Source organism: Columba livia, chromosome 4 (genome assembly GCF_036013475.1).
Source record: "Columba livia isolate bColLiv1 breed racing homer chromosome 4, bColLiv1.pat.W.v2, whole genome shotgun sequence".
NCBI classification, from domain to species: domain Eukaryota; kingdom Metazoa; phylum Chordata; class Aves; order Columbiformes; family Columbidae; genus Columba; species Columba livia.
In genome coordinates this window covers 78,084,271-78,108,452 of record NC_088605.1, presented here as the reverse complement: position 1 = coordinate 78,108,452, position 24,182 = coordinate 78,084,271, and the positions used below count along the sequence as shown (strand labels likewise).

Below are 24,182 nucleotides of genomic sequence, written 5' to 3'. Positions count from 1 at the left end.
AACCGTCAAGGCAACTTCCACACCACGGTAAAAAACAAAGAAAAACCCTCTATGTTGAAGACACCAACAGCTTGGTGCAGCGTTTCTGGCAGGGCCTGCAATCTATGCGTTGTCTGCTTGGGGCCCAGGATTTTGAGGGCGCTGCAAAAGGCCATCCCCTTCCACCCTTCTCTCCCAACAGCGCAGGTTTGGCAGTTCTGGTGTCCTAGGCTACAACTCCTTGAGCAAGCAGAAGGAAGAAATTCAACAGAGAACTTTAGGGTACTGTACTTCCCTCTTCTAAGCATTGGGTTTCCTGGCAACGCCGTTCTGTAGCAAGTGCTTTCCCCTTGGTTCTGCTATTGTTTTTGTGCTGCCTGGCATTTATCTGTGAGCAAAACCACAAGCAGTTGAGACTTAGGCCCAAGTTTTCGGGAGCTCCGAGTCTTGGTGTGTGGCTTAACATGCCTCAGAGTAGGCCAGACTGCCAGATGGCAGGCCCATGTTTTGGAAGTTGTGCCCTAAGTGTCACAGGTCTCCTCTGAAATTCTCGGGTAAGGCTGTTCTAGAAACTACTTGTAATTATGAACACATCCTGAAGTCTTTGCTCCCCTACAGGTAACGTTTTTGTCTTGGTACCTCTCAATACATGATGTACAGCGACTGACACCTGAAAGAATGTAAATAGCCCCTCACTTACAATATGAAGGAAATCCAGTGGCGTTGCCATGTGAAGATCCCAGTTCAATTTATCCAGGATAATCTTCTCCATCCTGCGAATTTCAGCTGGAGAACAACCACAGAAGCTGTCCCGAGCCAGCACCTTCAGTACCGGAATCCGCTGCAACAGCCAATGCAAAAGAGCAATGAGAGAACAGTCATTACAAAAATTGCATCAAGTGCTTCCTTCCTGTTGTGGCAAGTGCAGAGGCAGGGCTGACGAGAATGTGTGCAGACAACGGTACGGTAGTAGGAACAAATGATTACCTCATCTTCCTCAATGGTCTTTGCAGCAAGGAAGAAGCAGCTGATTGCAATACAGTTCAGGTACTTTGGACGGGCCTAGGATAGAGAAGAGCAGAGAAGTCCCTGCATGAATGCGATGCCAAAATGACGAATATTGCCATGTGGTCAGACATGCGGAGCCCCAGGGCCCTGCCCGCGCAGCGTGGTGTGGGTCAGCAGGCCCACCCCAGCCGCACCACGGCGCTGGCCGGTCGTGCCAAGCGAACGCCCGCGCACGGTGACGGGAGGCAGCACGGCGGCCTGCCAGCCTGCCACGGAACCTGGCGCCCAGCGCAGGGCAGAGCTCAAACAGCTCGTGTTGGGGCACGGCAGCAGGAGGAGCCAGAAGGGCCAGAGTGTCATCAGGCACAGAAGCACTGCCCCTCACCTGCTGCAGGGGGGGTCAGACACACAGGAGGAGGAGAAAAGCAGAACTGGAAAACGCTGTCCTTGCCTAGGGAAGTGAAAACAGCCCTAAAAATCACCACTCGGAATTCTGTGGCCTGGGGACTACTGAGGGAGAGCTGGTCCCTTCCACTGCTTGTTGTTTTAGGGAAGGTGTTGGGTTTTTATGTGCATGGGAAACTCCTTTTTGGAGGGGTGGGAGCGCAGCACGATGGGCTGTGAGGATTCACACAGCCCCTGTGCTGGGCCCAGCCTGAGCCTGCACTCAGAATGTGGCGCACCTGCTGGGGTTCTTGTTCAGTACTATCTTTCCCAGTTTGAAGTCCTGACAAAGGACGTTGTTTCCACATCAGTGTCAAGACCCTAGGAAGCACAACAGGCCGCGTTCCCCGCTCCAGAGCGGCCAGGCGCTGGGAAAGGGGGCGCGGAGGTTTCTGAGGCTCGTCGTGCCGGAGCTGCCAGCTGCAGCGCCCCGTCCCGCCTCCAGCAGGCTGGCAGCTGCTCCTCTGCCGTCCCTGCCGGGAGATGCTGAAGGCGAAGGTAAGGGAAACTCCTGCACCCCGTGCCAAACTCCACCTAGATGTAAACTGTTGCCATGACGAATTCTGGGTCGGTAAAAGCACATAAAGCAGAGCTATGGGGTGGCTGAAGGGTGAGATCTTGGGTGTGACAGTCATGCAATGAGCTGTCAGGAAACCCACAACACCAGAAAACAAGAGAAGAACCCAGGATTGTGTCCAAAATGACCATCTTGAACTACAGTCAGCCGCAGTTACTTAACAAGGACAATTCTAGGCCTAGAGCACTGCCTTTCCAGTGCCATTTCAACTTCAGCATGTGCAGAGAATGCGTCTGCTTGTGCATTCAGGTCTTGCTGAAAGCAATGAGAATCAATTCCCGCAGGGCAAGACTGTAACTTGTTCTTGACCGTGCAGGCAGCTTCAAAGAGAACTGTCAAGTTAGCACAAAATGATGTGCAGCGAAAAAGGACACCTGCGTTTTCAGGGAAAAGCAGATGTCTGGAGCAGATTCCTACCATCAGGGAACCTTATTCTTCCCTATCTTTTCCCTATTACTTTTAATGTTAATTTTGTTACCTCTTCTTCCCAAGCGCACCCTCTCTAGAGACCAGTCATCTTAATAATAGAGTCCTATGCGGTAGGGCCTGGTAGAAAACCCGGACAAACAACAACCCAACAAACACAACCCAGGGATGAAGCTGCATCAGAGGGATGACGGTGTTGTGGGAGAGGAGGACAGGGAGGGCGCCCGGAGCCGTGAGCTCCCCCAGCCACACGCTGCCCAGCGTTCCCGCTCGCTGCCTGACGCACAGAGCCACTTCTTATGTGTTCTGCTTTCCTTGCGCTCCTTGGCTGCTGCAATTACTGAAATAAAAGCTGTACTTGAGGGCATTGGTTGTTGAGAGATTTAAATCTGTTTCTCATCTCAGTGTTTCAGTATATCAGCTACTTTAAGATATCCTAAAATCTTCCATGGCTTGTAATTTAAACATTAGCAATGTATCTTAATATTGAAAGGGTAGGGTAATAGTTGATGTCACTCAAACTCCACCAAACTGGGTCACTGAAAGGCAGGGGCGCAGCCTGCGAATGTGTGGTTTGCGTAGCTGTCCCCAGCCATGCTGCTTACCCACTGGTGTGAGTGGGATCAGACACACGTGCAGGTGAGACTGCGGATCAGCCGCGCCCGGAGTGGGACTGAGCAATACGGCAAGAGGTAAGGCTGCAGCGCCCGGCTGCACCGCTCGAGGCCAGGGATCGTGCGCTGACCAACGGTTTGCTCAGACACTTGCATGTATGCAAAACGCAGCCTGAGCACAGCACTCGGAAGGGTGCTGCTTAATCTTAGGTGAGTATACATTTAAACTAACGAGTTGCGTTACAGGAAGGCAAAGGGCAGACAGAACAGAGAGGGAAAATATTCTTGGTAGGCAGAAGCACTGGGGTCAGTTCCCTGAGAACTGTGTGTTCTCATTAAACCAATGGCTACTTTCCACCGGGTGAAAATGACTATGGAAAGGATCTGTCTCCCAACGTACCTGCTGGCAGCGTGTGCTGCCAGTTCCACAACCCCAAATTATGTCCCTGGAGCAGTGCAGGCAGCATCTGATTAGATATGTGTGAAAATGGAAGAGAGCAAGAGCAGAGCAGGAAGGAGGCAGTTCTGCACAGCCGCACCGCTCTGACTGTACCAGAAACAGCCGCGGGGGTGGTCTCGGTCTCTTTGGGTTGACGTATCTGTAAATGTTTACCTTTACTGCAGCTAAAAACCTGTCCAGAAGGCTGATGGCCAGGGCGAGCGTTTCTGGATAAAGGTGGAACTGGTATTTGAGCTTGGCCAGCCACTGGATGACCTCATCCCTCTGCCTGGGAGAAATGGCTGCGTCCTGTTGAGAAAAAACAAACTGTTCTTACACATGCCGAGTCAGTCAGAAAAGACCAAACGCTTCACCTCTGCAGGAGTTATTCAGCACGGAACAAAGGCTCTTTTGGTAAGGGGGAGCCTCGGACCAGCCTCAATCCCCACTTTGTTCTTGCAGTTACTTACTCTGTCCCAAGAAGTGTGCTGTGGAAAGGACGACTTTGCTTACACCAGCATCACGCAGACATTGCTGTGTGTTGGGGACGAGACAAAGATCTCTTCTAGTTCCTCAGGTACTGACAAGGGCTCCTCCAGTTCAGCTCTAAGAGGTTTTTTTCTTAGAGCCACACAGCAAAGCCTGGCTTGAACAAACCCGGCCTTGTTCTGGGAGCCAGGTGGGGGCACGGCTCCAGGCAGACACACGGGTGGAGGGACCCAGGTGGTATTTTAAGAGGGAAGGTTTATTTTTCCTTCAAATTATGGGGTATTTTTAGCTCAGTCTGTGTTAAAAAAAGAAAATTCCCAACAGTTTCCAAAGACCTTTAGCAATACAGGTACGTGTGATCCGAGGCCAAAACACATGCACTTTCACCTAAGAAAAGGTTGGGCTTGCTGTTGCATTTTTTGGTTGGTTTTTTTTTGGTTGGTTTAACTTTCTGGCACTAGTCACTGCTATTGATCTGTTTGGACAACCCCTGCATCTCAAACACAAACACGCATCAGTCACTGACATAAAATCTTTGAGTTCACTGACAGAGTTACAGCTTTTTCTAGAGCCTTTCAATTCAACCAGGTACATGTCTGGTCTGACTTAACAAGAATGATGTGGGGTGATTAGTGAGAAGTGAAAGCAGACCGATTTGTCCTGCTATGCTTGGGTCCGAGTGCTCCTTGGGGCTGCTCGGCTGCTGCTCAGAGAGGGTTTCAGGGAAAGAAACGAAACGGCAAATAAACCAGAGTCACTGCTGGGCTGGGTTCTAGCTGCTCCCTCAGCAATAGCAGCCAGGGAGAAGTTGCACCATTTTAGAAGATAAAAACACCTTACACTGATGCAAAATAAATACTTCATGCTCTATCCATCACTGCCGTACCTACTGTGTGCCTCCCAGAGACAATAATGTGTTGTCATGGGTCTGCTGCCTCGGAGCCAAGAACATGTGTGAGAGCAGAGCAGCTTCGCACCTTTCATTGTTCTCACAGCCTGACGTCTTTATCCGTGCGCTTCACCTGCTCGCGGCGCTGGGCTCCCCAGCGGGACGGGGGAAGGTGGCACAGCTCCAGCCCTGGGGCTGAACTGGGCTGCTGCTCATGGGCATGAGTCCCACTGAACCGGGGTCACCCAGTTCCTTCAGAAAAACACAGCAGTACCACTGCTGGCAGGGGTCTGGGCTAAAGACACAGGGCTGGGGAATCAATACCGCTTCCTTCTACCTGTACTGCTCGAGCTAATTAACAGATATTCCCCTCTGCCTGCAAACTGTGCCGAGTGCTCCGCTGAGAGCAAAGTCCTGCTGCGTTTGCTGTCCTGCAGCCCTGTGGGGACAGCAGCATGTCCGATCCACATGGGCCTCTGTGCCCGGCTATCGTGTGGCTCTTTAAAAAGCACTCTTTAAAAGTTCTTCAGGAGAGACAATTTGCTTCCTCAAGTCCAAGAAACGCCACTTCTTTGTGAAGCAGTTGTTGCAGTTGGCGGGTGCACCCCGCGCCCCAGGAGGGCAGCACGCCCGCTGGCCCCAGCGCGCTGCGGCGTGCCAGAGCGCGGGGGCAGAAGGAACGCACGCGCAGCAGCGAGGAGTTTGTTAACGCTCCGCTGGCAACGTCATCCTTTGGACAGCGGGACAGGGACCTGGAATGTCTCTGGGGAGGAAAATGGGCAATACTGTCTGTCCTTACAATAAATACTTTTCCTGTAGCCAAGTGAGGACTCTGCAGCTGGATCTAATATATGCAGAAAAGGGAAGAGCGATGGTTAAGAAGTTGTTCCTTAGTGTTTTATGCGTTGCACCTATTTTTAAATTGAAAGAGATGAAGCCACACAAAAGGGCTTTATAACCACAGCTGGGTTTGGACAATATTGCAGATTTAAAAGGCTTTTGAGTAGCTTAAAAGATTAGTGTGGAAATGCAGTGTCTGGGTGAATCCAGCTGGTTAGCTCTGCGTGTACCTGCTAACAGCCAACCTGAAACCAGCCCAGCCAACAAAATAAACACGGTTTTAAAAACCTGCCTCTGGCTCTTGAATTACCGTTCCCGGTGGATCCCGGCAGAAACGGGCATCGCCTTTGGGGCAGCGCTGGGCCCCCACGCCTGCCAAAGCAAAAGGTTGGGTCTCCTCAAACCAGCATCACCGGGAAGGGGGAGGTCGTCCTTCTGTGCTGCCTCTCAGTCTCCCGAGACCTGTCTTTATATCTGCTCATCCTTCAGGGCAGCGTGGGGACAGAAGGCAAAATTTCACTCTCAGAAGCTGGCTTTAAATGGTGAGGGTAGGAATTCCCTCGCGCAGAGGGACCAGGGGAGTTTAAAGCCCCCTGTCAGCACCGGGGAAGTCTGAGCAGACGGGCGGCAGGAACGAGGGCTGGTCCCCCACCCTCACACCCGCTGTGCTTCCCACAAATGCATCGGTCGTTATCCCTGTCGCTCCAAGGTGGACTTACGTCATCCTAGTAATGCGAGTAAGAAACGCGGCACAGTGAAATTAATTAAGCAGCGAGGTCACTGTTCCTTAGTTATACAAAATTAAAAGCAAAAATGAGACGCTACGGTGGCTGGAAGTAAGAAAGTCCCTTTGGGCGGGGAAGCAGAAATTCCTCTTTGCTGTGAGGTGCTTTCCCATAGACGTCGCCTTCTGCCGCTCACCACATCTGCGCGGGCAGCTCTTTGTTTTGCTGCCACAAATACGCAGTTGGAAACTTAACCCCTGGGGTGGAAGAGCACGGTAGCCTGGTGCAACGGCTTTAATTAGGGAAAATTAATCCGAGCCCAGCAAGGGCAGGCTCTGTTTTCACGCAGCAGCAGCGGCTGCCCCAAGGCAGGCCTGACACCGGCCCCGGGGACGGAGGACAATCCGTCTCCTCCGGCTGGCGGATCAGAGCAAGGCCTGACCTGCAGATCCGGCTGCCCGCCCCAGCGCCCACGTTCAGCAGACGTGTGCCACTGAAAAAGCCACAGCCAGCAGGCAGCTGCCTGACACACCAGGGATTTCAGACCTGTTGGGACGCAGGAAACACCCCACCGAGCACAGGAAGAAGATGCGATGCTAATTCCCACCTTTCCGGAGCACAACAGCGTGGGTGAAGCCATCAGTTGTTTCAGCACAAAAGCAAACAAGGCTCCTTGCAGGAACTGTGGAGCTGACAGAATGTGTTTGGGACACAAACGGGGCAGTGGAGGGATGACAACTGCTTGCTCTCTTCCTTGCATACAGCAGGGCTACCTCACATTGACCTGCCTCCTGCAATGATTTGCTTGATTCTTTATCGAGAACTATGCTGGCTGTCACTCACTCTATGGATGAACATGCCTTTAGATGCGGTCAGTGAACAGGAAGCTTCTGTGAAGGACTCCAGGCAGGTATTTTATTAATAAATAACACAACCCTCAGACTTGTGGATAATGCAGTCTGAAAAAAATATTACCTGAGAACTCCAACATGACTCAGTTTTATTGCTGCCTAATCTAGGAAAATCACCTTACCTGGTAATTACTGCTTTCTGCACTGTCTGCTGCCCCAGACGGAGCTGGTTTGCCCTCTCCCCTGTTTGTTCCTGCCAGAGCAAGGCCTGACCTTCCCCGGGACCGGACACGGAAAGGGCAGCGGCCACCGCTCCTCGGGCGCCACTGACGCCCACTGGCGCAGGAACCTCACAGCGTCTCCACAACAACGGTGAGTCCCTGATGCGCCCACAGGATGAAACAGGCACCAGAGGTTAAGAGACCTGCACGCGGTCGTGTGGGGAGACGGTGCAAAACGGGAGATAAACGGAGGTCTCCTGCTCGCTCGAGAGGTACGGAGAACAAGTGACAACACAGAAAGAAACGTACCGGGGAAGAAAGGAGAAATGATTGAAGTGACACTGACTCTGTAAACAAACAACAATAAAGGTCTCTGCTTGCACACCTCTCTGCTGCAAAGTTACTTGGTAACATGTAAAAAATATCAACCTTTGACCAGGCTTTACTGCTGGATTTCTCAAGCCTGAACCACACAAAAACTTGTCAATGTCACCTGCATATTGTATAACCCAACAGGGAGCAAAAAAACAAACAACAACCACAAAAACCCGCAATCAGAAACACTAGGAGGGTCCCTGTTTTTTCAGGCTGACAAGCGCCTGTGACATCGGGCTTTGATACACTGCAAATACTGGGAGCTGGCGCCCTGCATTTAAAGGAGGGAAACAAAAAGAAACAGACATGCCAGTAGGAAACAGGGGTTTTCAAACAAAAGATGTCAACTCTGACACATATATAGAAATGGAATTTGTTTCGGCTTTAAACATTAGAACCAAAAATGTCTCCCGTAAAGAGCTGAAGCTGCAAGGTTACTCCTGGGGAAGAGTTACGGTGTATCTCCAATCTGCTCGTTAGTTGCTTTGTAGGCACAGTCACATTCTTCTCATTTGCAAACCAGAGGACTTCACTGAAACCCCTCTGTAGCCAGGCTACCTTTGTAGCGTGGAATGGAAAGTTACAGGTGCTTTGGGCTGCCAGATGTGATGCACAGCAGGATGCAGACTTCCTGACTGTCCTGGGCAGTAAACAACGGTTTCACACAAGTGAGGCTTTAGGCTAATGCAGCCGTTCTCAAAAGCAGGCAGGAGCCGTCAGGGAGTATGACTACAGAAAACAGGGTAATTCACACGACACCCGGGCTGCGGCGTCGCCCAGCGAACGCTGCAGCGGGGAACAGATGGCTGGGAAAGCCAGGAACAAAGAGAATCATTCCACCTGACTCCAGATACAGGGTGTTCGGCTGCACTGTGGCATCGCAGGTCAGGACTTCCCCACATCAGTAACTGTGCTTAGGGGCTCTCTTAAATCCAACCTGTATACACTTTACATATGCACACAGTGGTTTCAGCCCAGTTGAGTGATTATTTACCGCTAGAAGACATTTAATACTGTGGCATTCTGCTGATAAAAGTTAATGTCTGAGCGGACATGTAGGAAAACATAAAGAAAGATGTTACAAAGACAACATGGGTTTGAGGGCGGGAATTCCAGGAGCAGAAAGCCGAGGGTGACCAGCACAGAGGGCCAGGAAACGCTCCCCAGGACGGATCTCAATGATGTTATCCAAGTACAAGGGAGAACGGGGGAGGAGATCCTTCACCACCACCACGTAATTGCACACTGAAAGGGCAAACTTGGCACTTGTCCAGGCCAGAGCAGAGATGCTGCTGCTGAGCACAACCCTTAGGCTGGTTTCAGCCATGGGGCTGTTTCCACCCTCGATCCCAGTCTGACTTCTCACCGAGCTGCCTTCCCCTGTTTCATATTCAGCAGATTGCCAACACTCTGGTTAACCTCCCCAGTACTCCCAGTGCGCTCAACCCTTGGCCAGTGCCGCCACCTCGGCTGCAGCGGCGCTCAGAGCCCCGAGGCCCCGCACGGCAGGATGAGTGCAGGGCAGGGACTGCTACCAACACCCTCTAATGCAGGTGGTGGCTTCTGAGCCTCCTGGATCAACCTCACCAACGCGAAAACACAAGCGCTTTGTCCCTGTGAAATCTTTACACAAGAATCTGGGTCGGTGACACTGAGTCCCCAACGCATCTTGTTATACTGTAATCTTACCTCCCCCCACCAGAATCACTAACCCCGGGAATGGTGCCAGCACAGAATAGCAGGCTGGTGTGCCATAAACCGGGTCTGAAGTTGCACACAGTGTGGAGACAGCCACAGCTACAATGTACTCAAACACCTCTGGCAACCAGGTCACTTATTTGGAAACCGAAATGTGGATTAACAAAACTAATACTGAGCCCCTTAAAAGTTACTTGTTCCTACAGAACAGCAGTTTCCCGTTTGCCAGACAGAAAACCAGTGACCACACTGATTAGCTTTGGCAACAGCTGACATAGTGGTGTGAACAGTTCACATGAATCAAGACCAGCAAGGCTGGATCTGAGCCCACTACAGTGCGGTCATTTCTGCCCACCCAGCAACAAGGTACCAGAACTCCATGAAGGTAACGTGTTCCTAAACCACCCACCTCACGTTTCTCATATTGGTTTGAAGAGAAGTTGGTGGCATTCGCAGGCATTTTTGACACAGGTGCCTCCTCTGCAAGGCCATGAGCAACCTGGTCCAGCCTCCCCACGCCAACACCTGGGCAGGCGGCTGGACTACGGACCCCCTGCAGCATTTCGACGCTGCTATTGGTGAACTTAGTCCAAGAAAATGAAGCTGCTTTTAGGAACCGCTGCAGAGTTGTGCCCCCTAGAAATAAGTGCTACTTATCCATGCGATTTGTAAAATGAATGTAATTAAACCAATGTATGTGCATGCCTTCACCAGCACAGCAGAGATGTAACACTGCATGCTCTACAGTGTGTCCCTCAAATAAAAAGTCATGACTGACTTGCCAGGTCTGAAGCAGAAGGTGACTCCTCGTGCAGCAGCTTCAGTCATTCCCATAAAAATACACCAGGGGATACTCCCATGCCTTTACTAAGACGAATGATGCGAAGAAGAGGCATTACCTGATTGGGCTGAATTTTCGGCACATGCGCTTTCCACATTTGAGCTTCCCTAGAGATTGCCGTCTCCAGAAGGAGAGACAACCTCTGGCTCTCCAGGGGTCCCGCAAACTTCATGGTAACCCTTGGATCCACCTGCCACCCAGCTGGATACAGCTACCTGCAAAACAAAGACAGCCTGCTGAAATCCCGAGCCGTGCCTGTCGGTAACCGAGCAAGCACGCAGTGAGTCAATCTGCAAGAAGTGGAAGAGGCTCGTGTGTAGCACGGTCCTCGGGGAACGGGCCCAGGGAAAGCCCCAGCGGTCGCAGATCCAGAGGCAGCCGGGCCAAACCCAGCCGCAGGTCCGCAACGCCCACGGGCGCTGGACAGCCCGACACCTGGAGGCTCCCTGCTTCTCACTTTGTCGGCATCAGACTAAACCTCTCCCGCAGCACTAACTACGGATGCTCTGAGGAAAGAGGAGGGAGGAGCGGTACGGCAAATACAAAGGGGACTTCAGCTGCAACCTGGTTCACGTGCAGTGCAAACATACCAGGGAGTTCAGCGAGGTTCCTCTTGGGTCTAATCGCTCTGAAAATATGTTACACAGATCCACAAAACTCTAGGGCATATCCTGAATTCTAGATAGGAAAAGACTTTTAAAGGGAATGAAAAAGTGGCAAAGCCAGGGACAGCCCTTGCAAAGCATGGACAGACTACAAACCAGGTAAGTGACGGGGAACATTTCTGCAAGGCAGACAGCATTCAGAAACAGCCGGTTCCACGGGCAGAAGCGATGATGAAAAGCACGCAGTCTACAACCAAACACCTTGCTGTACAGCAAACAGAAAAAAGGGAGTTCTGGCCCTAGGACAGCTTGCTCATCACTAACAACGTGTCAAGAAACATCTAAATTTGAAAGGAAAAACACAGCAAATACTATTTTTTTTTAAAGATGACAAATTCCACCGCATACTTTCAAACGGAGAAGACGATCTGATTGGAAAAGGTAATTGGAATTGTTCTAATGCTGCCTGCCATTACTCTGGCTGCAAATTTCTCGACAGTGTTAAATCTGTTAGGCAAAACAATTCAGCCCTGAAGGGTAAATCCCTGGGAAAGTTACTTCAACTTTCGGTTCCTTCTGCGAGCTCCTGTGAAATCTGAGGCAGGTGGATACCGGCCAAGTGCTCACCAGGCTAGTTCAGAGGAGCAGATTGTTAACACAACGGTTCATGCTGTATTTACAGGAGACAAGGCAACATCTTGAATCAGAGAAAATAAAACTGACAACAAAAACAACAGTTTATTACAAATAATAACAACAGCACCTCTAAACAAATGAACATCCAGAGTGCTTTCACAGAGTTAAGGGAAACTGTAGAACAAAGACTTTCCTTTGTTAACTTACAAGAGTTTTTAACGGGCGTGATTCACATAGAACCTGAACAAGGCACAAAACCACACTCGAGCCCCACTAATAGCTGAGCAGGCTTAAAGTGGCAAATGAATGTCGAGCCTGAACAGAACCCCCGTTTCTGTGAGACCTGCTGCTCGGTGAGCAAGGGGAGGCCGCACCGGCCCTGCGCACCCCGCGGGGTCCAGCCCATCGCTGCACCACCAGCTGACCCGCGCCAGACCGAGATTTTCCAGCTGGAGGAAACAACCTCGGATCCAGAATTCCTGGACGTGCTCAAAACACTCTGCAGCGTGTCCCAAACCCACGGCCCATCCGCCTCCCAACGGCTGATCCGCTGTCTCGATGGGGATTTTTCAGCGCACAGTAAGCTCCCCGCCTGACAAGGGGGACTCTGCCGGGGAGGAGGTGAACCGACATCACTCTGAACAGAACCGTGGCCTAGGTCCTTTTACTGATTTAGTGTGTCTTTTTTACACCTCGGGATGATCCTGATGACACTCGAAGTGATGCTGAAGGGAAACAGGGAAGCACGTTCAGAGCCTCTCTCGGAACTCAGGAACCCCAGAAAAGGGGTTTCTCCAGGTCTGTGCGGAGCAAAAGATGGGTGAATTTTTAAAGATTTATTTATTATTTGAGCCTGCAGATCACCAGTTCTTACATACCACGTAATGCTAACTGGGTTAAACCAGCTACAGCCTCTCAGACCACACTGTCCGGTGCATAATTGGAGAAGAGATGGATTCTAAAGGCATGCGCGAGTGTTTGGTGTAACGCAGGGTGAAATCCATGCACAGCAACAGCCGGTGATGTCGGATCAGCCCCGGAGCTGGGCCCGCGCAGCGCCAGGACCAGCACGGCCAGCAGACCGAAAACAGCAGCGGCTATGTTTAGCCCAACCACATCTCCTAATATGAAATACTGATGGTCCTTCCTTGGTTTTGCAGGAAGGAGAGAGTAATTAGCCACCTCGCAAATGACTGGAGAAAACACATGGAAAACGTCAGGCCAAAGCGAGCATCCTCGGGCAACTCTTCTTTCTGCTGGGACTCACAATGGTTCCCACCACAGGAACAACACAAATGGGTTTCACAGGCCTCTGGGCCCAGAAAAGATCTTTTAGGTGCCCCGATCCCTTTTAGGTTGTCCCTGTACTGCCTCAGCCCCAGCAGAGACATCAGGGGCACCTCAAATACCAATGGCCCTGCAAGGGACATTACAGTGAGCAGCGATGGCAACTCTTCTTGAGGTCCTAAAGGGAAAAGAGAGGGGAAAAATAACCTTTCCTTTCTGAACTAGGGAGGTAAATCAGCAAGGGCTGAGGCACAATAACCTTTATAAGGAAAAAGAAGAAGAATGACGCACTTGAAAGTCTCCCTTGGAGCAACAGTGGCACAGACTTTTCCAGCAGCCAGAGCGTGCCAGGACACTCGCCAAGCGCCCCAGGGCTGGAATGAGTTTGCATCTCAATTTACATAGCTCTTAATCAGATAAACGCACTCAGAAAGGCGGGCGTGCTCTACGTGTGTGCACAGCTTCACAAGTCGTGTGTGCACAGCTTCACAAGTCGTGTGTGCACAGCTTCACAAGTCGCCAGGGAGCTGCCGGGGGAGCAGCGGGAGGAAGCGCGATGGAGACCACGGAGGGACCGACCCTGCCTGCTCAGACACCATAAAAACTGAGCATGGCAGAAAAGCAGCAGCAAGGACGCTTGGAAAGGCTGCAGACCTGCAAGAACTGCCGAGGCTGGACAGTCACACTAGGCCACCACAAACTAACTCACCCCAGCTTTAAGCCTCTGCTTCCCTAGTTTAAAATTAAACTTCAGCTCCAGGGAGGCATGTTTTGTTCTGTTTTGTTTTCCTGTGGTCACTTGCGGAGTTTCTAAACTGCTGTTCCAACAGTTAAGTTTCTTAATCTCTACGGAAAGGTCAACTGGCTGCACGGAAACTTCTTAAAGACCAGCTGGAAAGTCAGTGACGGAGAAGCGAGCCAAGAGAGCGCTCCGGCTCGGGTTTTGTCTCCCGCGAGCAAGGTCACAAGCTGCAGGTTGCATCTTGCTCTGCAATTTGAGAGTCAAAGCTTTGGTGTGAGGTTTTCACTTGCAAGAGGCATGAAAAAATCACCGCCTTGTCCATGAAAAATGCCCTGACTTGGTGCACAAAACGTAACCTACCTCGTAAAGATCTCCCTTTTTGATCCAAGTTCATAGCTAGTTTTACCTAAAGAGGCACTTCCAGTTTCCCTAGAGAAGTCTGACGCTGTTAAGTGCTGCGGGCTATGGTTTTCTAAAGCAGTTCGTGTTTGCAGTAACTGGGGTGCCAGAAACACTTTTTGGTGGGGGGGCGTGTACATTTGTGTAGGATGCAAAATAGGTGATTTTTTTTCTTTTTAGGCTTTGTAATCACTTGCACAGAGAATAAAAAGTGGCTCTTGCAAACAGAAGATGCAGTTACAGGGCCGTCTCACCCATGGGCAGAACAAGCTCCTCACACAAGGGCGTAGTTTTCCCCGCCTCCAGATGCGATTCAGCTGTGCCAACACAACTGCACCATAAATACGGCCACTGAAAGCATCCAGGGCCATGAGAAAAACCTCTGCTGTGGTGGTTAGGAGTTGGTTTGCTGGGTTGTTTTGGTTTTTAATATATAATTTCATAAATAATTAACAAAATCTCTAGGACTAGAGACAGGCTAAAACCCACTGTCTTTGTGCATAAATCCAGGTGGCTATTCTGGGTAGGAGGGGTAATTCCAACAGACTTTAACCCCCACATGCATTTCTGCAGACCTTGTAAGTATTTTCAGCGACCAGCAGCCAAATCTTGCTTCGGCTTTAGCAGGCAATAATGCGATTTTACACATGACCTGCTAACAGACTTTTCCGGGCGGGGAACAAGGCGAAGCAGAAGCAGAGAGGAAGGAGACTGAATTCCTCCGCGCTCCAGCCATCTGTGATTTCCAACGATGGAAACGCAGTTTGCGCTGCTACAAGAAACCGTCTAACTGCAAGTTGCGATTAGAAATTTCAGAGCTGTGGGCGGTGGGTGGTGGGATGGATGTTAATTTTAGTATCTGGGGCTTTCTCTTGGCTTAACTCTTTCCTCACCCTGTGTCAGTTAGGCAGTGTGGAAATTCATGCCAGACAAAGGTGAGCACCTACAGCATTGCTTACATCTGGGAAGACAAAAAGCAGCAGGCGTAAACTCCCTTCACGATTTCACATCATTTCTGTGCCACGCAGCCACTCCACGAGGACAACGTTTCTGCGGTTTAGAGAGCAGAATTTCCCGGGGATGCCTCACTGCTGGGAATGGATGCCTAGAGCTCGCTGTCTCTTCAACTCGTCAAACGCCATCTCACGGGACAGCGACAGGCAGAGGGCCGGCGCGGGCTGGGATCAACAGCTCTCAGTTGTAGAAACGAAATCCCGTTGCAGCCTGGTTAGTGAGAATAGCTCAATAGAGCTGTGAGATGATATATGATGATATACAATCCCTTTCAGGTTAAATGCAAGAAAAATGTTTGGGAAGATACTTTGAAATTTCAGTATCTACAGAGGCGTGTGAAGCAACGAACGGACTTGTGCTCCCCCATGAGAAATGCTTTAGTATCAAACACAAAGGTGCCACGGATGCACATATAATATAGCAGTGTGTTTGGCTTGTGTTTAAGCCGGCCAACAGGCCCGAATTCGGCAAGAGGTGGTTTTATGCGGGCTGGGGGACGCAGGGGGCCGCGCCACCCCGTGACTCGGCCAGCGCCACCTCCCACGGCTGCGACAGGCCCGCCCGCCACACGGATCCTGGCAGCACCGCTCAGCGGGCTCACGTGCATCACGCGCCCGCCACTGCTTTTCCTCCAACCAGACGCTTTCCTGGGAGCGCGAATCAAGTTGACCTCGTTTCACTGTTGGTTTTCCAAGCTGAACAAAATTTCCGAACGATTTTAAAGGAGCCTGCCGGCTACAAACACAGGTCTGCAAATGCGACGTGAGAAAGCAGAGCCGTGGTTTGATGGGAGGGATTTTTTGTGAGTGTGTTTTGAAACAGAGAAATCCCAGGGTCTGTTTAGCAAGTACGGAGCAGGAGCACTGCGCGCTTCCCACCACCACCTTCTGCTGTTACTGTGCACTGGGGACGCCCCCCGAAGAAAGGAGAGGTCGCACCATTTCCATGGCTGGCCTGTGACAACCGCAGCACGGGCAGCCCAACGCAATGCGCCTTTTCCGGATGGAGAAATGCACATTCCAACCCGACGAGGTTCAGGTTTTTTGCACATGAAACAGTCACCTGTTTGATGGGTGCTGCACGAGTGTTTTAAAAAAACCCGGGGCCTCCGGCAGAGCACCAGGATTCAATTACCCCGACCCCACCCCTCCTGCGACCCAAAGCGCCTTTCTGCAGGCTCCGTTTTTATTGTCTGGGGGCTTTCACTGATGGTATTTTGCAGTGGTGTTTCTCACTAATGGTGGGGTTTTCACTGATGGTATTTTGCAGTGGTGTTTCTCACTAATGGTGGGGTTTTTACTGATGGTATTGTCTCACTTATGGTTTTTCTTTGTTTCTTTGAACAGCCCTGTTCAAAAAGGAAAGCGCAGATGGAGTTTGTCACAGCACCATGGGCACTCTGGGACTGGTAGAGCAATGTGGGAGAAAAGAAATCTCTTGGGTTCTTCACCATATTCCCTGGGGTAGCAAAAAAATAAATCGTCAAGACACCAGAGGGGCAAAGAGACAGGATAAGGGCGTTTTCAAGAGGGAGGCTGTCACAGAGCCGGTGCTCTAAGGCTGATGGCTGTCACTCAGCGGGTCTCTGCAGGTACAAGCCTGCACCAGTATTTCTCTTCAAGAGCATCCACTGCTTTGTAAAACTGACGCCTGCTGCCCAGTCTGTTCTCTCCCGCACCCGGAGACTGTAAACCGGACTAGCTGTAAGAAATCTCTGCTGTGCTTCGTTCCCCGAGTCATTCTTGTGACCGACACCAGGGTTTCGCTATTTAAGGGAAGCTTAAATGATACTTTCCAAAGTCGGCACTTCTAAAAAACAAGGTAGAAGATGAACTCCTGACCCGACTTTCAGACGGTGTCACCATTCTCCCCTCCTGGCGAGCCGGGCACGTCTCCAGCTCCGCGCCTGCCCCGCCGCCTTTCCTCACGGCTCCAGCTGGAAGCGCCGGAGGAGGTTTGCGTTTCCTTTTGTCTCGGCAACGGCCAGGATCAGTCCGTCCATCGCCCAGAAAGGCTTTGGTTCCGTGCGCAGCTCCCGAGCGATGCGCACAAGCCATTTCAGTCCCAGCTGCCTTCCCATTTGAGGCCGCGTGCGGCAACGTACCGAGGAAACCGCGGATCAAAGGTAAACTCAGGAGCCAGCCCTAGGAGACCAGCTCCAGCTGCATAACGTATGCGTTTGATGCAAAGAGGAGATGAAACTCAATATACTTTAATGAGCTCTGCTTTGAGATTTTGGTTTATTTGAACCTAAAAATCAAAGGGAAAGTTATTATCTGATGGAGGCTGTTTGCTTGCGTCAATTAAATTAAGCAAAAATAAAACCCCTGCAAACCAAAACCCCTCTATGCTTTTTTTTGAATGCTTCCAAAAGAAATGCTTGTGTTTTATACTCTTTCAACACTGCAGGCTCATCATCTGGCTGCCGATACGCATGCAAGATGCCTCCTGAAGGCGCAAATTCTTTGCAACGTTTATAAAAATTGTGCAAAGGACTCATGCTAGCATTTCGGTAGGAACGTGCCTTGTTGGAGTTCGGCACATGGACCTCAACGCTCAGAAACAGGCGTGCCGCCAGGACAGGAATGTGAGCCTTTGTGTGCACTGGGGTATCACACTGGGGTTCTGCTTTGGGACCTTGTGGTGACAAGATCCAGGATCACTGGGGAACACCTGGGAACCCTCTGAGAAACCTGAGGGCGCCCGCTGTTCCTGGGTAAGGACAAGTTAAGGGGAGCCACAAGGCTGTGGGCCTGAGAACATTCTAGCAGCTTCTAATGAGCACAAACAGCTGCCCCTTATTTAGGGAGGGTCCAGCACCCTTTTAGGGAGCGCTTGGGCGAGGTCTATATAAGAGCCAGGCCCAAGGCACCACTAACAAATAAAGGAGGACATGTAGAAGGTTGCTGTGAAAGGACTGTGCTAGATCTGTTCTAGTGCCACCAGTTTCAGGCTTGGGGGAACACCATGGGCAATTTCTCCAGCAGATGTTGGAGGAACTGCCCCTGCCAGGGTAGAGGTTTTGGTGCAGGCAGAGCTTGGCACGGTGGGTGCAGGGAGCACCCAAGGCCTCTCTCTGAGGCTGGGAGAGGTGTCTGTCTGTCCCGCAGAAGGAATGGTGTCTTGGAGGACTTGTGGTGCCAAGTGGAGGAGACATGGAAGGAAGAGGGTGAATGTGCAGCACCAGGGAAGATTCATGGACGCCAGACAGGTTCTTCTGTGGAACTCGTCTGCCTGAGGAGCCTCAGCCCTCACCTGCAACTGAGAAGCAGGCGGTGTTTGCCCCTACCACCAAGGTAAGTGAAACACATGGGGAAGGGTGGTAGCTGGTGATTTCTGGCAATAAAAGGTTCCTGCTCCACCTAAGAGCTTATAGGTGAAGAGCAGGTTTATCACCCTTGAAACTCAAGAGGAGCCAGATGTGCTTTTAAGCAAAAGATGCTGTGGGTGTCTGCCTGTGCTCGTCCCACCTTCTGACTGCCCCCCCCACTGTTCTTCCTTGTGGGCATCAGTGATACTGTAGAGGCAACCTGGAGAGTAACAAGTGACTGGAACTCTAGGGGTGGCAGTCAGGGCTGTGGGGGCCCTGGTGATGTTCTGTGCAGGTCAACAGTCGGCTGCGGAGCTGGTGTCAGCAACAGTGGTTTGGGTTCTATGACCACAAGGACTCTGTTTGCAGGTAAAGAGTCTGCTTGGGAGGAATGGGATCCACTTCACCAAGCTGGGCACGTGACATGAAAAGATCACAAAATCAACAGAAAGAAGAGGCCTAAGTGTGGTTATGTAAGCAAGCACACAGTGATGAGGTACCATTATGCTCCAAACACTTTGTGGGAAGCCAGTGCATTGGGGTACTTCTCTAGAGACCTCCGTGCAGCTGAAAGGCTTTGGTTTTGCTGGCTTGCAGGGACATACAGAACCACTTCAGTGTGAGGGTGACACAGAGCTGGCTTTGCCCAGAAAGGCTGTGGAGCCCCCATAGTCCGGGATGTTCAAAAGCCATCTGGACATGGCACATAGCAACAGGTTTTAGGCCACCCAGCTGGAGCAGGTGGGCTGGATACAATGACCCTCGGAGGCCCCTTCCAGCCCCAGCTCTTGGGGAACTTCCAGGCATCGGGTGCCAAGCAGCCCAGCTGGGCGGGCTCCGCTGGGTGCCCAGAGCAGCTCTCTGCTGCTCCAGGATGAATGTGCTGGAAGCACAACAGGAACGGGTTGGTTGGTTTGTTTTATTTTTGTTTTGTTTTTTCTTTTTAAAGGCGGGGGGCAAACCAAACCTGGCATTATGTAATGTCTCACTGCTAGTCTCCGAAAAGCAGCACACACAGGGTATGATTCACTTCTTCCATCACCAATGTAACTTGTTGTAAAACAACAGTAACTTGAAGTAAGTCACTCTGAGGAAAATCAAGCTCATAAAGTGTGAGAGTTAGCAGTAATTTTATATAATAGGGCCAGAGGCTTTCAAGCCCATAAAAGCTAACCCTCTACAGGCATGGGCCAACAGGCATTTGGAATCTGAAGCACCACACATTCACCTTTTGAGTAACATAATCCCCTGGAACCAAATAAATACAACGTCTCTATGGGCAAAAACACAGAAGCAGGATTCAGCAGAGGTTCTTTTTGTCTTTTGGCAGCAGTCAGTCATTAATGTAAATGAACAGCAACAAAACCAAACAAGTTTATATCCAGTTTAACACCCACATAAAAAAAAAAAGCATAACTACAATGGCTTGATTCCTCTTGACAAAAACAACAGAGAATTTTATCTGAAAGCATAAATGCTCGCCAAGGCCAATGTTACTTTGCAGATCCTGATTGGCTTTAGGGTAAATTATCAGTGAATACAGCTAATATCAGGATGCAGTGTGAGGTACTAAAAAAGGGATATAATTATGAGGAAATGAGGAATTATCTGCTGTTGAAACAATAGATCAATTATGAGGTACAGCACAGTAGCTGCAGAGCAGCATTCTTAGGCTCTGAGGGTACTGTCTCCTCTTTCTCATCAACCGAAAAGAACCCACAGTTATAAAGCTTAATTACCCTCCAGGAGCTTCAGCTTGCTGACTAATTAGCCTCTTGTTGAGACAATATGGAAATGGAGCTAATTCCAGTTGTCCACGGAAACTGGATGGCAGAGGCGCAGTCCTGGCCTTTCCCGCGCACTCATCTCTCCTGCCCAACCAGTGTCAATTAACAGCCTTGGTATCCCCTGTTCTGGACAATCCACAGCCTAAAATAAAACAAACCCAGGGAAGGAAATGCTGATAAAGAACAGTGCATCCAAGGGGCCGGTTCATAACGGCCACTCTAGAGTTCCCCCTTGCTCTTACCCATGCAAGTGCAGACACATTTGCAATTATTTCATAAATGGAGACTAAGCTGCGTTTGATGGTCATGTTATTACAGCAGCTACCTCCCTAGGGGAGGCAGGCTCTTCAGCGGCATAGCGGTTGTTAGGAGCAGTTTAACTCTGAGATTTGCAGTCAGAATTGTTAGGAAGGTAAAGGTGGAAGTTCTCATGGGACAGACCACTGTAGTCAAGGACCACCCCAGTCAGGAAACAGGATCCTGCTGTAGACAGCAAAATACCACCAAAAAGGCACAAAAGCCTCTGGCAAATGGCTTCATCCAGCACCTCCCATCATCCCTGTAAAGAAAATGTTTGATGTCTGGGCTGATGAGCGAAATGGAGTATCTGCAGTAACATGTTATCCATCAGTGAGCTTATTGCATGGCAAGTGCAAATACCCATGATAGCTAATAAATCGGTGTTGACAATTTTTGCAGTTGGCAAACATTGGGGAAGGGAAAATTTCAGACCACATCTGCTTCATACTGAGGTGGCAGACACCAGAGATTTCTCCTTCCATCTGAATGACCTCACCTTGCTTTTTTGGCATTTGAAAACAACTGTTATTGTGCAGAATTCTGAGAGAAGCTACTCTCTATTTGTAGTGAACCAGAACCCCCTTGAAATCCACCTCCTCTGGCCAGCCTGGGTTTCGGGCTGCTTCAGTGGAGTCGTGGTGACAAAGACCTGGGTTTGTACCTTCTCTAACCCCGCTGCAAGTCATGAGAGTGAAGGAAAACAGCCACAACTTGTTCCTGGACAGGTTAGTTCCAGACACCTGGTTTACATCTTGCAGGGGAAGACCTTCAGATGCCCCAACCATGTTGCACTCAGTTTGAAGATACATGTCTTCTAGTCACATTTTGCTTCATGTTTGGGCAACAGGGTCCTAAGGGTTAGTTAGCATTTGGCAGTCAAAATACCATGTCTAGTTTTCCTGAAGACACTGGTCCTGCCCAGCCTTTTCTGAAATCTATTTCTGGCAGGCTACAGAGCAGTGTGAGATAAACTGCAGATTGTGTATCAATCTATTTAATCACCTAGTTTAGATGGGGAGTTTACATCAGCATCACAGCCACACCTAATCGTATTTCCTATAAAGTGCCATGTAGAAAGACTAAGATGAAACCTGTGAATATACATGCTCCTAAAAAGCCAGCTGAGCGTGAGGTCAAGCTGAGTTACGCTGCAGCCAGCGCATAGCTGCGGGCGTGCGAAGGAAAGCCTCTCTCGCACAGGCCCCGAGGGGAGGCTCCTCCACCGCACCACGGCCGCTCAGCGCCTCGTTTCGCCTGGACAAGGTATGCTAACAAGCAGGTGAGCACAGAGAAGTTGAGAAGGGAAAATGTAACAGACGGCAGTTACACAGGAGATGCTCAAAGCTGTAAAAAGCTAAATACTTGCGTCTCCCTACTGACTGGAAAAGTTTGGACTGAAGTCTATTTGAATTGATAAACGTCTGTTAAGATTATGGTAACGAATAATTTGAAAACAGGAAAAGAACACATTTCAGAAGGTTTGTGGTGACTGTGTCTATGTGTTAATATAAGGTGGTAGAGACACAGCTGTGGATACTGCGTTGTCCTGGAAAATATAGGTCCCAACACCTGAAATCAATTCCCTTGCAGACAGTCACCCCAAGGCCCCCAGCATGTAGGGAGATGGACAATGGAGCTACAGCTGTTTCCCTAAAATGATCCTGAGCCACCCCAAGCTCATCTTCCCCACCTGGCTGTGCAGAAGAGTCCAGAAGGGAGGGCTGCACAGCCCTCGTTAGCCCCACCAGGGGATGGCAGCTGGCAAGGGTCAGGGCATGGGACAGGGCTCACACGGGGGTCTCTTTGGTTGCTCTCTTTCCCCAAACACGAACCATGGGAAAGCAGCAGCTTTTGGGGAGAGGGTCCTGATAGAGCAAGGGCCTTACCAGGCAATGGCACAGGGACAGATGATGTCTCAGAGTATTTTTAAACAAGGACCTAGAGCAAACAATGCACAGGATTCAGTAAGAATATAGAACAGACGTAGTAAAATGAGCACCTAAGATGAGTTGTACCACATGACACTATACACAAGTCCTAATGTAGTGAACAATTATTATAAGTAAATATATATATATATATATATATATACACACACACACGATGTTGAAGTTCAATTCCTGTGAGGGAGAAGCCAAAAGATCATCTTCCCACATCCTGTGCCAAGGTCTGTGCAGGCACAGACGAGAGCCAGCCGTCCCCCAGCTTCACCAGCCAGTCCAACTGCTTTAAAAGCAAAACCGGATCATTTGCGGGGATCCAAAATCAACCCCTCCAGACAAGGAAAAGATGCTGCGATTTGCTTTTTGTGAAACAAACTCCTGCCCAGGCTTCGCCTTGCAAAACCTGGGCTCGATAGGCATGCACACGTACATGCATCCCTGGGCTGGGAACTGTGGCGGAGGCAGCAGCCACCCCAGCTGGGGGGCTGCCCCAGGGGAGGGGACACAGCCACATCTGCCACCTTTGCAGAGAAAAGGGAAGACACAACCACATCGATTTTGCTCCATTTGAATATTTAGTACATAAAAACAATCTCACCCTTCCGTGTTTAGAAGGGGTGTGCCATGCACAGGCTGGCACAAAACACCATGCAAAGGATGTTTTAGGAGCACACAAGGGCTGACGCTGAAAAGCACTCTTAAATTTGGGCTCAAAGGAATCTACTTTCTAACACCCTTATTTTTAAGAGTGGGAAAATGCAGGATTGCTCTTTTCCCTTGTTCACAGTGTCAAAAACAAACAGGTTATAGTGTGCGCCACAGACAAGTTTTCAGGAGGATTTTTTGCAAGTCTGCATGAAACAACCAACGGTAACCTCACTCCTTTAGTTCACCCCTCTGGAGAGAGATTTACAGAACACAACCCCGCTCTTCTTTCAAGGAAAAACTTCTTCCATCGGGCGAGAGGAGAGGGCCGCCCATCTGCAAACGGCGCACAAGCGAAGGCGAGAGAACACAAAGGCGTTACGTGCAGCACCGAGAGCCCCGCGGCCCAGCGCCGTGTCACGGAGTCACAGCTGGGGCACGCACACACAACACGCAGAAGCGCTGCAGGGCGCCCGGGAGCCTTGCACGCACAGAACGCTGTGCAGCCCCGGGCACACGCACACAATGCACCGCACGCCAGACGCGCTGCAGGCGCGGGCTTTGCACACCCTCGCGCAACGCACGCGCGCGCTTGCACACCGCCGTGCAACGCACACAACCGTGCAACGCACACAACCGCGCAACGCACACAACCGTGCAACGCACGGGCGTTACACGCCGATGCTGCGCACACGCGCCGCCGGTACCCGCACAGCCGATCCCGCCGCGGGGCCCCCCTGCCCTCACCCCTGTCCCGCCCCAGCGCTCACCTCCCCTGCGCGGCGGCGGGGTGCCCGGCGGGGCCCGGCCATCAGCACCCCATGGCGGGGCGGGGCGGCGGGGCTCCTCCGCGGCGCTTCAGCACCGTGCGGGCCCCATCTCCGGGGCGGCGGCGGCGGCGGCGGCCGGCGGGCTCATGTCGCCATGGCGGGGCCGGTGCGGGGCCGCGGCGGCGGGGGTGGGGAGGGGAGGCGGGCCGCCGCCGCCGCCGCGCGGGGGGGAAAAGGGGACTTAAAATAAAATAAAATGAAAATGAAAAGGGAGGGGAGGGGGAGCGAGAGGCAGCCCGCAGCCAGCCGCTTCCCCGGGGAGCAGGGG

At 51.0% G+C, this 24,182-nt stretch overlaps 2 protein-coding genes across 7 annotated transcripts in view; one reads left to right on the top strand and one right to left on the bottom strand.

Annotated features, from left to right (window-relative positions):
- SEPTIN11 (septin 11) overlaps window positions 1-17,439 on the top strand; it is a 97,339-nt gene extending 79,900 nt beyond the window's left edge. For 5 of the 6 annotated variants that reach the window (XM_065062909.1, XM_065062903.1, XM_065062904.1 and 2 more), the window contains one exon: window positions 16,446-17,439. In XM_065062909.1, coding sequence (XP_064918981.1) covers window positions 16,446-16,566 — 121 coding nt within the window. In that variant the 3' untranslated portion in view covers window positions 16,567-17,439. Of the gene's footprint in view, window positions 1-597; window positions 5,997-16,445 lie in introns of those variants that run through there. The other variant, XM_065062908.1, reaches the window with a different exon arrangement.
- CCNI (cyclin I) overlaps window positions 1-24,182 on the bottom strand; it is a 26,009-nt gene extending 1,827 nt beyond the window's left edge. Inside the window, exons 1-5 of the mRNA XM_065062913.1 lie at window positions 23,855-24,182; window positions 10,475-10,631; window positions 3,662-3,796; window positions 967-1,041; window positions 680-820 (exon numbers count right to left, since the gene is read on the bottom strand). Coding sequence (XP_064918985.1) covers window positions 680-820; window positions 967-1,041; window positions 3,662-3,796; window positions 10,475-10,588 — 465 coding nt within the window. The 5' untranslated portion in view covers window positions 10,589-10,631; window positions 23,855-24,182. The remainder of the gene's footprint in view (window positions 1-679; window positions 821-966; window positions 1,042-3,661; window positions 3,797-10,474; window positions 10,632-23,854) is intronic.